This window comes from Coregonus clupeaformis, chromosome 20 (genome assembly GCF_020615455.1).
Source record: "Coregonus clupeaformis isolate EN_2021a chromosome 20, ASM2061545v1, whole genome shotgun sequence".
In the NCBI taxonomy this organism is placed as follows: Eukaryota; Metazoa; Chordata; class Actinopteri; order Salmoniformes; family Salmonidae; genus Coregonus; species Coregonus clupeaformis.
This window is the reverse complement of record NC_059211.1, coordinates 23,093,184-23,106,744: the sequence shown is the minus strand read 5'-3', so window position 1 is coordinate 23,106,744 and position 13,561 is coordinate 23,093,184. Positions and strand designations below refer to the sequence as shown.

General features: G+C 43.5%; 1 protein-coding gene across 3 annotated transcripts in view; it reads left to right on the top strand.

Moving 5' to 3' along the window:
• Positions 1–13,561, top strand: part of atf6 (activating transcription factor 6) — a 102,890-nt gene that overhangs the window by 68,510 nt on the left and 20,819 nt on the right. For all 3 annotated transcript variants that reach the window (XR_005994546.1, XM_041840638.1, XM_041840639.2), the window contains one exon: positions 12,213–12,297. Coding sequence is in view for 2 of the 3 variants with exons in the window: in XM_041840638.1 (XP_041696572.1) it covers positions 12,213–12,297 (85 nt within the window). In the remaining variant the exon portion in view is untranslated. The remainder of the gene's footprint in view (positions 1–12,212; positions 12,298–13,561) is intronic.

The window sequence follows — 13,561 nt, the reverse complement described above, 5'->3', positions numbered from 1 at the left end:
GTTCATGGGAAGGAGGTATTCTGACCTCGATGAGACTCCCTGTTTAAATAAAAGTGAAGGGCTTGATTCAATCATTAGGGCAGAAGATCAGCGTTATTGCGCGATTTACATTTAAAAGCAATGTTTCCGAGTTCGCGCAGACTGCATTCACGGAAAACGCTGCATATGTCGGCACAATCGAAAAACACCTTTACATTTCAATTGCGCTACTACAAAGCAGATCTTCCATGCCACGGATTGAATCAAGCCCTAAATCCAAAAAAAAATCTGAAGGTCAAGTGCCAATCTATCTGGTCACAGAAAGAACTGAGCAGGATTGGACCGGACAGCGTAGTCTGGCCAGGGAAATACCACTAACCCCTGCCCTGTCTAACCTTTGTCCTCAGTCTTCACTCGTCAATAGTCTTAAGACTCTAAACCATACTTGAGCTCTGTTGAGACAAAGCCATATTGGATGTCTCTTCCTCATGATCGCTGAGGAAAGAGGTGGATCAAAAGTCTGTTTTAACTTTAAATTGGGATATTTCATGGCTGACTTTTCTTCCCTTGTCAACAGCGTCACGAGAGGCTTAAAGGGGTCCAATCCTGTAATGTTTTTATGAGAGAGGGATGAAGGTAGAGGTTGATAGAGGGAGGGAGTCTGAAACGGAGAAGGATGGAGAGATCTAAGGAGGGATGGAGAGAGGATGGGAACTCCTCCAGCTCTGTGACGTGCTGAGCTCACAGCTTGTCACCCCGTTGTCCACGGTGACCTTTTTTAATTTTTACAGCCCTTTATTAGCTCTGCCGCTTTATTATTTGCTTGTGTTTTGTTTCCTGGGTTTCAGCAGGGTGTTTCCTGGGTTTCAGCAGGGTGTGTCCCTGAGAGGGGGTGTAGATTTTTGTTTTTGTTCCCCTTCGTGTGATGGTGATGTGATTATAAGCCTGCCAAAGCTCTGGACTTCATTTGAGATTTGTTTTTGTTTTAAACCCCAACATGTTCTATAGCAGACTAACTAGAGGTACTAATTATTGCCTTTTGAAATAACTGGACAATTCATGGCCACCTTCCTGTACTGTACCATAGTCCACTGGGACAGTGGTCAATCTCTCCACCCTGTATCCACTCTGACCCTGTGGACTGTAATGTTCAGATCTGCCACACGTATAGCTCTACATCACCTGTGGTTTTGTGGGAGTGTGAAATGAGACTGAGGTGATGGAAAGAATAGATATCAAGTCAAATCAAATCAAATTGTATTTGTCACATGCGCCGAATACAACAGGTGTAGTAGACCTTACAGTGAAATGCTTACTTACAAGCCCTTAACCAACGATGCAGTTTTAAGAAATAGAGTCGAGGTAATTGAGGTAATATGTACATGTGGGTAGAGTTAAACTGACTATGCATAAATAATAAACAGAGAGTAGCAGCAGCGTAAAAGAGGGGGATGGGGTGGGGGGGCAATGCAAATAGTCAGGGTAGCCATTTGATTAGCTGTTCAGGAGTCTTATGGCTTGGGGGTAGAAGCTGTTAAGAAGCCTCTTGGACCTAGACTTGGCGCTCCGGTACCGCTTGCCGTGCGGTAGCAGAGAGAACAGTCTATGACTAGGGTGGGCTGGAGTCTTTGACCATTTTTAGGCCTTCCTCTGACACCGCCTGGTGTAGAGGTCCTGGATGGCAGGAAGCTTGGCCCCAGTGATGTACTGGGCCGTACGCACTACCCTCTGTAGTGCCTTGCGGTCGGACGCCGAGCAGTTGCAATACCAGGCAGTGATGCAACAAGTCAGGATGCTCTCGATGGTGCAGCTGTAGAACTAGACAAAACCCAGCATGTCGAACCATGTTAAGTCTACTGGTCATTTTGCAGACATGCCGCGGACACCATCATCTCAGTATGCTGTACCTGTGGCTTACTGGCTTTAGGTAAGTGTGAGCTGAGGTGAGGTCAGCGGTTCCTGTGACTGGTGTCCATTAAGGTTCCAGCAACCTGCTCTGACCGTCGCCATGGTAGCAGCAGCCATGTTAGATTGGCAGGCAGGGCTCTGATGAGAAGAGCGGCAGTCTGGTTCTCTATAATGATATAACTGAAACGTAGACCTGGGCCCACAAAGCTCAGAGTAAGAGTGCTGGGATCAGTTTAGCCTTTTAGATCATAATGAATAAGATTATATGGACAGGTGAGGTCCTGATCCTAGATTAGCCCGCCTACTAGGCTTGGGCGGTATCCAGATTTTCATATCGTCATACCGTCCTTCTCTCATCCCGGGATTTACGGTATTACCGGCATAGCACACAAGGGGTCGCTAAAAACGCAAAGAATTACCAGAATGCTAACAAAATGTGCAAAAAAAGAATAGCAAAATCATATAGATGTTGTTAGCTAAATGCTAACGAGTGAAAAATAACATGAACGAATTGGAAAGACAGGCAAATACAGCTCATAAAGGTATACAAGCACAGCTAGTAGCTGAGTGTGGACATTTACAGGCGAAAGTGAATGAGAGAACATTTAGCAAATGAACAAAGTTGTGATGCATGTTTTTCATGCACATGTTTTTCAAGAACAGGACGTGTGCACGGAGCAGAGGGGCGAAGAACAGAGAGGAGGGGAGAAGAACCGAGAGGAGGGGGGAAAAACACTAATAGGAAGCACAGGGGGAAAATGGCAACTGTACAGAACTCATCCGGAGCTCTTGGACTTCTGACAGAAAGCCATTATAAGATATCTGATGGCAAACATTTAGCAGTGAATTGCATACAAGTCAAACTTCATCGCCTCATGTGTGCTGCACAACAGAGATTCACTGATAGATATAGAACACTATGGACTCACCAGCAGAGACTCACTGATAGATATAGAACACTATGGACTCACCAGCAGAGACTCACTGATAGATATAGAACGCTATGGACTCACCAGCAGAGACTCACTGATAGATATAGAACACTATGGACTCACCAGCAGAGACTCACTGATAGATATAGAACACTATGGACTCACTGATAGATATAGAACACTATGGACTCACTGATAGATATAGAACACTATGGACTCACTGATAAATATAGAACACTATGGACTCACTGATAGATATAGAACACTATGGACTCACCAGCAGAGACTCACTGATAGATATAGAACACTATGGACTCACTGATAGATATAGAACACTATGGACTCACTGATAGATATAGAACACTATGGACTCACTGATAGATATAGAACACTATGGACTCACTGATAGATATAGAACACTATGGACTCACTGATAGATATAGAACACTATGGACTCACTGATAGATATAGAACACTATGGACTCACCAGCAGAGACTCACTGATAGATATAGAACACTATGGACTCACTGATAGATATAGAACACTATGGACTCACCAGCAGAGACTCACTGATAGATATAGAACACTATGGACTCACCAGCAGAGACTCACTGATAGATATAGAACGCTATGGACTCACCAGCAGAGACTCACTGATAGATATAGAACGCTATGGACTCACTGATAGATATAGAACACTATGGACTCACCAACAGAGACTCACTGATAGATATAGAACACTATGGACTCACCAGCAGAGACTCACTGATAGATATAGAACACTATGGACTCACCAGCAGAGACTCACTGATAGATATAGAACGCTATGGACTCACCAGCAGAGACTCACTGATAGATATAGAACGCTATGGACTCACTAGCAGAGACTCACTGATAGATATAGAACACTATGGACTCACTAGCAGAGACTCACTGATAGATATAGAACACTATGGACTCACCAGCAGAGACTCACTGATAGATATAGAACGCTATGGACTCACCAGCAGAGACTCACTGATAGATATAGAACACTATGGACTCACCAGCTCCCGCTTTCTCCTGTTCTACTATTTACAAACAAACACGTGACTGGCTCATCTGTTCTGGGGAACTACGGTAAACTTCATAATGTTAAATAATGTGACAAGTGAAATTAAGAACGCAATCTGCTTTATCTCCTAACATATTGCACAAGTTGACTGCAGGTATTCACTTAAAAAGTAGCTACAAATATTCCAATTAATTGAAAAACCATCCCGTGGCCTCCTATTTCCAGATTATACGGTATACCGCCAAACTCTGACTCTCTCTCCCTCCCTCCCTGTTTTTAATGGCTGTTACTGTTTCCCCCTATGACCTTTTACTAACTCCAGATAGATGGAAGATAAAAAGGGGGCAGTTAGGTTTTCCGTCTCTCAGCTGTCTTTCTGTGCGTCTCTCAGCTGTCTTTCTGTGTGTCTCTCAGCTATCTTTCTGTGTGTCTCTCAGCTGTCTTTCTGTGCGTCTCTCAGCTGTCTTTCTGTGCGTCTCTCAGCTATCTTTCTGTGCGTCTCTCAGCTATCTTTCTGTGTGTCTCTCAGCTGTCTTTCTGTGTGTCTCTCAGCTGTCTTTCTGTGTGTCTCTCAGCTGTCTTTCTGTGCGTCTCTCAGCTGTCTTTCTGTGCGTCTCTCAGCTGTCTTTCTGTGCGTCTCTCAGCTGTCTTTCTGTGCGTCTCTCAGCTGTCTTTCTGTGCGTCTCTCAGCTGTCTTTCTGTGCGTCTCTCAGCTGTCTTTCTGTGCGTCTCTCAGCTGTCTTTCTGTGCGTCTCTCAGCTGTCTTTCTGTGCGTCTCTCAGCTGTCTTTCTGTGCGTCTCTCAGCTATCTTTCTGTGCGTCTCTCAGCTATCTTTCTGTGCGTCTCTCAGCTGTCTTTCTGTGCGTCTCTCAGCTGTCTTTCTGTGCGTCTCTCAGCTGTCTTTCTGTGCGTCTCTCAGCTGTCTTTCTGTGCGTCTCTCAGCTGTCTTTCTGTGCGTCTCTCAGCTGTCTTTCTGTGCATCTCTCAGCTGTCCTTCTGTGCGTCTCTCAGCTGTCTTTCTGTGCGTCTCTCAGCTGTCTTTCTGTGCGTCTCTCAGCTGTCTTTCTGTGCGTCTCTCAGCTATCTTTCTGTGTGTCTCTCAGCTGTCTTTCTGTGCGTCTCTCAGCTGTCTTTCTGTGCGTCTCTCAGCTGTCTTTCTGTGCGTCTCTCAGCTGTCTTTCTGTGCGTCTCTCAGCTGTCTTTCTGTGCGTCTCTCAGCTGTCTTTCTGTGCGTCTCTCAGCTGTCTTTCTGTGCGTCTCTCAGCTGTCTTTCTGTGCGTCTCTCAGCTGTCTTTCTGTGCGTCTCTCAGCTGTCTTTCTGTGCGTCTCTCAGCTATCTTTCTGTGTGTCTCTCAGCTATCTTTCTGTGTGTCTCTCAGCTATCTTTCTGTGTGTCTCTCAGCTGTCTTTCTGTGTGTCTCTCAGCTATCTTTCTGTGTGTCTCTCAGCTATCTTTCTGTGTGTCTCTCAGCTGTCTTTCTGTGTGTCTCTCAGCTGTCTTTCTGTGTGTCTCTCAGCTGCATCATTGAATCTAGGGCCCTGTGTTTATGTGATGGCAAGTTTGAACCATGTATGTCATGAGCCCTGAGCAGAGCAGGTTGATAGTGACAGAAGTGGTGGCGCGGTATGTAGGAGAGACTGGCTGGGTCACACATGTTAGCTATGTATGTGTCTATCTAGCTATCTCTCTCTCTCTGTCTGTCTTTCTCTATCCATCTATATATATATATATATCTCTCTATCTATCTAACCAACATTCTACCTCTGTCATTTCTTCTAGATTAGAACCGCTTCTCTCTCTCTCTGTCTGTCTCTCTGTCTCTCTCTCTCTGTCTCTCTATCTATCTCTGTCTCTCTACCTCTCTCTGTCTCTGTCTCTCTCTCTCTCTGTGTCTCTGTGTCTCTGTCTCTATCTCTCTCTCTCTCTCTCTCTGTCTCTATCTCTCTCTATCTCTCTCTGTCTGTCTGTCTCTCAATTCAATTTAAATTCAATTTAAGGGCTTTATTGGCATGGGAAACATATGTTTACATTGCCAAAGCAAGTGAAATAGATAATTTTAAAAAGTACAACAATAAAATTAACAGTAAACATTATTTGATCTTTATTTAACCTTTATTTAAGTAGGCAAGTCAGTTAAGAAGAAATTCGTATTTACAATGAAGGCCTACCAAAAGGCAAAAGGCCTCCTGCGGGGACGGGGGCTGGGGCTGGGATTAAAAATTAAAAATAAAGATATAGGACAAAATACGACAAGAGAGACACCACAACACTACATAAAGAGAGACACCACAACACTACATAAAGAGAGACACCACAACACCACATAAAGAGAGACACCACAACACTACATAAAGAGAGACACCACAACACCACATAAAGAGAGACACCACAACACTACATAAAGAGAGACACCACAACACTACATAAAGAGAGACACCACAACACCACATAAAGAGAGACACCACAACACTACATAAAGAGAGAGACCACAACACTACATAAAGAGAGACACCACAACACTACATAAAGAGAGACACCACAACACTACATAAAGAGAGACACCTCAACACTACATAAAGAGAGACACCTCAACACTACATAAAGAGAGACACCACAACACTACATAAAGAGAGACACCTCAACACTACATAAAGAGAGACGCCACAACACTACATAAAGAGAGACACCTCAACACTACATAAAGAGAGACACCACAACACTACATAAAGAGAGACACCTCAACACTACATAAAGAGAGACACCTCAACACTACATAAAGAGAGACACCACAACACTACATAAAGAGAGACACCACAACACTACATAAAGAGAGACACCACAACACTACATAAAGAGAGACACCACAACACTACATAAAGAGAGACACCACAACACTACATAAAGAGAGACACCACAACACTACATAAAGAGAGACGCCACAACACTACATAAAGAGAGACACCTCAACACTACATAAAGAGAGACGCCACAACACTACATAAAGAGAGACACCTCAACACTACATAAAGAGAGACACCACAACACTACATAAAGAGAGACACCACAACACTACATAAAGAGAGACACCACAACACTACATAAAGAGAGACACCACAACACTACATAAAGAGAGACCTAAGACAACAACATAGCATGGCAGCAACACATGACAACACAGCAAGGTTGCAACCCAACATGGCAGCAACACAACATGGTAGCAGCACAAAACATGGTACAAACATTATTGGGCACAGACAACAGCACAAAGGGCAAGAAGGTAGAGACAACAATACATCACACGAAGCAGCCACATCTGTCAGTAAGAGTGTCCATGATTGAGTCTTTGAATGAAGAGATGGAGATAAAACTGTCCAGTTTGAGTGTTTTTTGCAGCTCGTTCCAGTCGCTAGCTGCAGCGAACTGAAAAGAGGAGCGACCCAGGGATGTGTGTGCTTTGGGGACCTTTAACAGAATGTGACTGGCAGAACGGGTGTTGTATGTGGAGGATGAGGGCTGCAGTAGGTATCTCAGATAGGGGGGAGTGAGGCCTAAGAGGGTTTTATAAATAAGCATCAACCAGTGGGTCCTGCGTCGGGTATACACTCAACAAAAGTTCCAAAACAAAAAAGACATTTTTAAATGTCATATTATGTGCAAATAGTTAAAGTACAAATGGGAAAATAAATAAACATAAATATGGGTTGTATTTACAATGGTGTTTGTTCTTCACTGGTTGCCCTTTTCTTGTGGCAACAGGTCACAAATCTTGCTGCTGTGATTGCATACTGTGGTATTTCACAGTATGCAATCAAAATTGGGTTTGTTTTCATATCAAAATTGGGTTTGTTTTCATATTCTTTGTGGATCTGTGTAATCTGAGGAAAATATGTGTCTCTAATATGGTCATACATTTGGCAGGAGGTTAGGAAGTGCAGCTCAGTTTCCACCTCATTTTGTGGGCAGTGTGCACATAGCCTGTCTTCTCTTGAGAGCCAGGTCTGCCTACGACGGCCTTTCTCAATAGCAAGGCTATGCTCACTGAGTCTGTATATAGTCAACGCTTTCCTTAAGTTTGGGTCAGTCACAGTGGTCAGGTATTCTGCCACTGTGTACTCTCTGTTTAGGGCCAAATAGCATTCTAGTTTGCTCAGTTTTTTGTTAATTCTTTCCAATGTGTCAAGTAATTATCTTTTTGTTTTCTCATGATTTGGTTGGGTCTAAATGTGTTGTTGTCCTGGGGCTCTGTTGGGTCTGTTTCTGAACAGAGCCTTGGGACCAGCTTGCTTAGGGGACTCTTCTCCAGGTTCATCTCTCTGTAGGTGATGGCTTTATTATGGAAGGGTTGGGAATCGCTTCCTTTTAGGTGGTTGTAGATTTAGATAATTAGTGGGTATCAGCCTAATTCTGCTCTGCATGCATTATTTGGTGTTTTACCTTGTACACGGAGGATGTTTTATGCAGTCTCAATTTGGTGTTTGTCCCATTTTGTGAATTCTTGGTTGGTGAGCGGACCCCAGACCTCACAACCATAAAGGGCAATGGTGCTCTCTCTGTGTGTGTCTCTCTCATTTATTCCGTATTGAGTTTCACAATTCAGTTGTCACTTCAAGATGGATACCATGGCATATTCAGGTTATAATGCTTGCTTTGTTGTGTCATTATGGAATTGGAATTGTCTCAAGAGACCAAGTGTTCTTAAACTCCCTGAACATCTCAAGGCGTAGCCAGAAATCACCATTAAAGAGAGTTTTGGTGGGCTTTATTTCACAGCTGAAGTATTTAACTACTTGCTTTAAGCCGTGGGGAGAGAGACAGTTGACAGGGACTAGCCCATATGGTAGCCGTCTGATTTGTGATTAGCATGTTTATGGCTCACTAGAGATGTGAGGCGCTTTCATGTTGATTGTGGCCTTTAGCTGTGACTTCCTGGCCTCACTGTAAACCCTGGAGTGTGTTTGGATTGTCTGTAATGGCGCCTCACTGTCCTGTAGTGTGATGACACTATAGATACAGTGGGGGAAAAAAGTATTTAGTCAGCCACCAATTGTGCAAGTTCTCCCACTTAAAAAGATGAGAGAGTTGGCTGGTCCTCACTACATGTTCGTCGTCAAACCCACTGGCTCCAGGCCATCTATAAATCACTGCTAGGCAAATCCCCGCCTTATCTTAGCTCATTGGTCACCATAGCAGCACCCACCCGTAGTCTGCGCTCCAGCAGGTATATCTCACTGGTCATTCCCAAAGCCAACACCTCCTTTGGCCGCCATTCCTTCCAGTTCTCTGCTGCCAATGACTGGAACGAATTGCAAAAATCTCTGAAGCTGGAGACTCTTATCTCCCTCAATAACTTTAAGCATCAGTTGTCAGAGCACCTTACCGATCACTGCACCTGTACACAGCCCATCTGAAATTAGCCCACCCAACTACCTCATCCCTATATTGTTATTTATTTTGCTCTTTTGCACCCCAGTATCTCTATTTGCACATAATCTCTTGCACATCTAGCATTCCAGTGTTAATACTATTGTAATTATTCTGCACTATAGCCTATTTATTGCCTTACCTCCATAACTTGCTACATTTGTACACACTGTATATATATTTTCTGTTGTATTTTTGACTTTATGTTTTTTTACCCCATATGTAACTCTGTGTTGTTTTTATTGCACTGCTTTGCTTTATCTTGGCCAGGTCGCAGTTGTAAATGAGAACCTGTTCTCAACTGGTTTACCTGGTTAAATAAAGGTGAAATAAAAAATAAAAAAAAGAGAGGCCTGTAATTTTCATCATAGGTACACGTCAACTATGACAGACAAAATTAGAAAAAAAAATCCAGAAAATCACATTGTAGGATTTTTTATGAATTTATTTGCAAATTATGGTGGAAAATAAGTATTTGGTCAATAACAAAGGTTTCTCAATACTTTGTTATATACCCTTTGTTGGCAATGACACAGGTCAAACGTTTTCTGTAAGTCTTCACAAGGTTTTCACACACTGTTGCTGGTATTTTGGCCCATTCCTCCATGCAGATCTCCTCTAGAGCAGTGATGTTTTGGGGCTGTCACTGGGCAACACGGACTTTCAACTCCCCTCCAAAGATTTTCTATGGGGTTGAGATCTGGAGACTGGCTAAGCCACTCCAGGACCTTGAAATGCTTCTTACGAAGCCACTCCTTCGTTGCCGGGTGGTGTGTTTGGGATCATTGTCATGCTGAAAGACCCAGCCACGTTTCATCTTCAATGCCCTTGCTGATGGAAGGAGGTTTTCACTCAAAATCTCACGATACATGGCCCCATTCATTCTTTCCTTTACACGGATCAGTCGTACTGGTCCCTTTGCAGAAAAAAACAGCCCCAAAGCATGATGTTTCCACCCCCATGCTTCACAGTAGGTATGGTGTTCTTTGGATGCAACTCAGCATTCTTTGTCCTCCAAACACGACGAGTTGAGTTTTTACCCAAAAAGTTCTATTTTGGTTTCATCTGACCATATGACATTCTCCCAATCCTCTTCTGGATCATCCAAATGCACTCTAGCAAACTTCAGACGGGCCTGGACATGTACTGGCTTAAGCAGGGGGACACGTCTGGCACTGCAGGATTTGAGTCCCTGGCGGCGTAGTGTGTTACTGATGGTAGGCTTTGTTACTTTGGTCCCAGCTCTCTGCAGGTCATTCACTAGGTCCCCCCGTGTGGTTCTGGGACTTTTGCTCACCGTTCTTGTGATCATTTTGACCCCACGGGGTGAGATCTTGCGTGGAGCACAGATCGAGGGAGATTATCAGTGGTCTTGTATGTCTTCCATTTCCTAATAATTGCTCCCACAGTTGATTTCTTCAAACCAAGCTGCTTACCTATTGCAGATTCAGTCTTCCCAGCCTGGTGCAGGTCTACAATTTTGTTTCTGGTGTCCTTTGACAGCTCTTTGGTCTTGGCCATAGTGAAGTTCGGAGTGTGACTGTTTGAGGTTGTGGACAGGTGTCTTTTATACTGATAACAAGTTCAAACAGGTGCCATTAATACAGGTAACGAGGACAGAGGAGCCTCTTAAAGAAGAAGTTACAGGTCTGTGAGAGCCAGAAATCTTGCTTGTTTGTAGGTGACCAAATACTTATTTTCCACCATAATTTGCAAATAAATTCATTACAAATCCTACAATGTGATTTTCTGGAGAAAAAAAATCTCAATTTGTCTGTCATAGTTGACGTGTACCTATGATGAAAATTACAGGCCTCTCTCATCTTTTTAAGTGAGAGAACTTGCACAATTGGTGGCTGACTAAATACTTTTTTTCCCCACTGTATACTATAGTGCTTAGTGGAGCAGTAGACATATTGTTGCCCTCTACAGTTAGCAGTCAGTCAGTAGCTCATCCACTGACTGACTGGATTGAATTTGGTCAAACTGTCTCGAAAAACACGCTACGTACAGACAGATTGACGTCATACAGACAGGGCTGTGGGTCGATGGGTTTTCCCTTTGATTAACAAGCAGCAACCACAGGGTTCCTTTCCCCCCCTTCAGTATAAAGGCATCTGTCAGATGAACATCGGTGTGTATTTCAGTGTCTATGACTGCCATGTGGTTATTATTGTAAAACCTGAACACATACAGTCTGATGTTAGGTGGTATTTCACGTGGGTCAACGTGTGCTTCACGCTGTATGACCTCTTACCCTAACCCTAATCTTTCAGTGTATAGCCAGCTATCTGATGAACATACAGTCTGATGTTATGTGGTATTTGACGTGGGTCAAGGCGTGCTTCACGCTGTATGACCTCTTACCCTAACCCTAATCTTTCAGTGTATAGCCAGCTATCTGATGAACATACAGTCTGATGTTAGGTGGTATTTGACGTGGGGCACGGTGTGCTTCACGCTGTGTGACCTCTTACCCTAACCCTAATCTTTCAGTGTATAGCCAGCTATCTGATGAACATACAGTCTGATGTTAGGTGGTATTTGACGTGGGGCACGGTGTGCTTCACGCTGTATGACCTCTTACCTAACCTAATCTTTCAGTGTATAGCCAGCTATCTGATGAACATACAGTCTGATGTTAGGTGGTATTTGACGTGGGGCACGGTGTGCTTCACGCTGTATGACCTCTTACCCTAACCCTAATCTTTCAGTGTATAGCCAGCTATCTGATGAACATACAGTCCGATGTTTATGTGGTATTTGACGTGGGTCAAGGTGTGCTAAGATTTTAACTCCAGTTTGACATCCGTTGAGATGGTGTGTACGTCAAACTGAAGTTAAAATCTTAGCTAAGGTCAAAGTGTGCTTCTTGCTGTTAGACCTCTGACATTTTGACTGCTCCTTGTTCTCAGGATCACCTCTTACTTCCTGCTACCAGCCACAACAAAGGAAGCAGGCCCAAGATGTCTGTGGTGTTGCCAGCCATGAACATTAATGGTAAGTCAACTCTATACACATTATTGCACTTTTAAGGGCTTCTTACATATCAAATCAAAAACTAACTGTAAGTCGTTCTGGATAAGAGCGTCTGCTAAATGACTAAAATGTAAATCAACATTTATTTGTCACATGCGCCGAATACAACAGGTACCGTGAAATGCTTACTTACAAGCCCTTAACCAACAATGCAGTTCAAGAAATAGAGTTAAGAAAATATTGACTAAAGTAAAAAATTAAATAAAAAAGTAACACAATAAAATATGGCTTCTCCTCTCTGGCTCTGTTTCCATCCTGTCCTCTGGGTTTCTTCACACATTGATTGATTTAATTATAATGGAATTTTGGATCCAGGCCCTGGAAGTGGGAAATAACAGTATGTTTTCAGTCCTCCTGTCCCCCACGCAGGCAGCCACTAGCCATGCTTTAGCCCTGAGGTTGTCTCTGATTGTCTCTGAATGTGTCTGCTTTCCCTTAGTCTGACCGATTGTCAGGTAGGCTAATGGCTAACCCAATGTGCCAAGTGTTGCAGTGTTTACATAACTCAGAGTTACTCTGAACCTCTGGTTGCTGTTGGAGAGCCTGTCAGGTACATGCTGACTAGACCGGGTACGCGCTTGTGTCCACGTGCGCCATCGTGCGCATGTTGTTTTTGTCCATCCACACCAGACGCGATCAGGACACGCAGGTTGAAGTATCAAAACGAACTCTGAACCACCTACAGTGGGGAGAACAAGTATTTGATACACTGCCGATTTTGCAGGTTTTCCTACTTACAAAGCATGTAGAGGTCTGTAATTTTTTATCATAGGTACACTTCAACTGTGAGAGACGGAATCTAAAACAAAAATCCAGAAAATCACATTGTATGATTTTAAGTAATTAATTTGCATTTATTGCATGACATAAGTATTTGATACATCAGAAAAGCAGAACTTAATATTTGGTACAGAAACCTTTGTTTGCAATTACAGAGATCATACGTTTCCTGTAGGTCTTGACCAGGTTTGCACACACTGCAGCAGGGATTTTGGCCCACTCCTCCATACAGACCTTCTCCAGATCCTTCAGGTTTCGGGGCTGTCGCTGGGCAATACGGACTTTCATCTCCCGACAAAGATTTTCTATTGGGTTCAGGTCTGGAGACTGGCTAGGCCACTCCAGGACCTTGATATGCTTCTTACGGAGCCACTCCTTAGTTGCCCTGGCTGTGTGTTTCGTGTCGTTGTCATACTGGAAGACCCAGCCACGACCCATCTTCAAT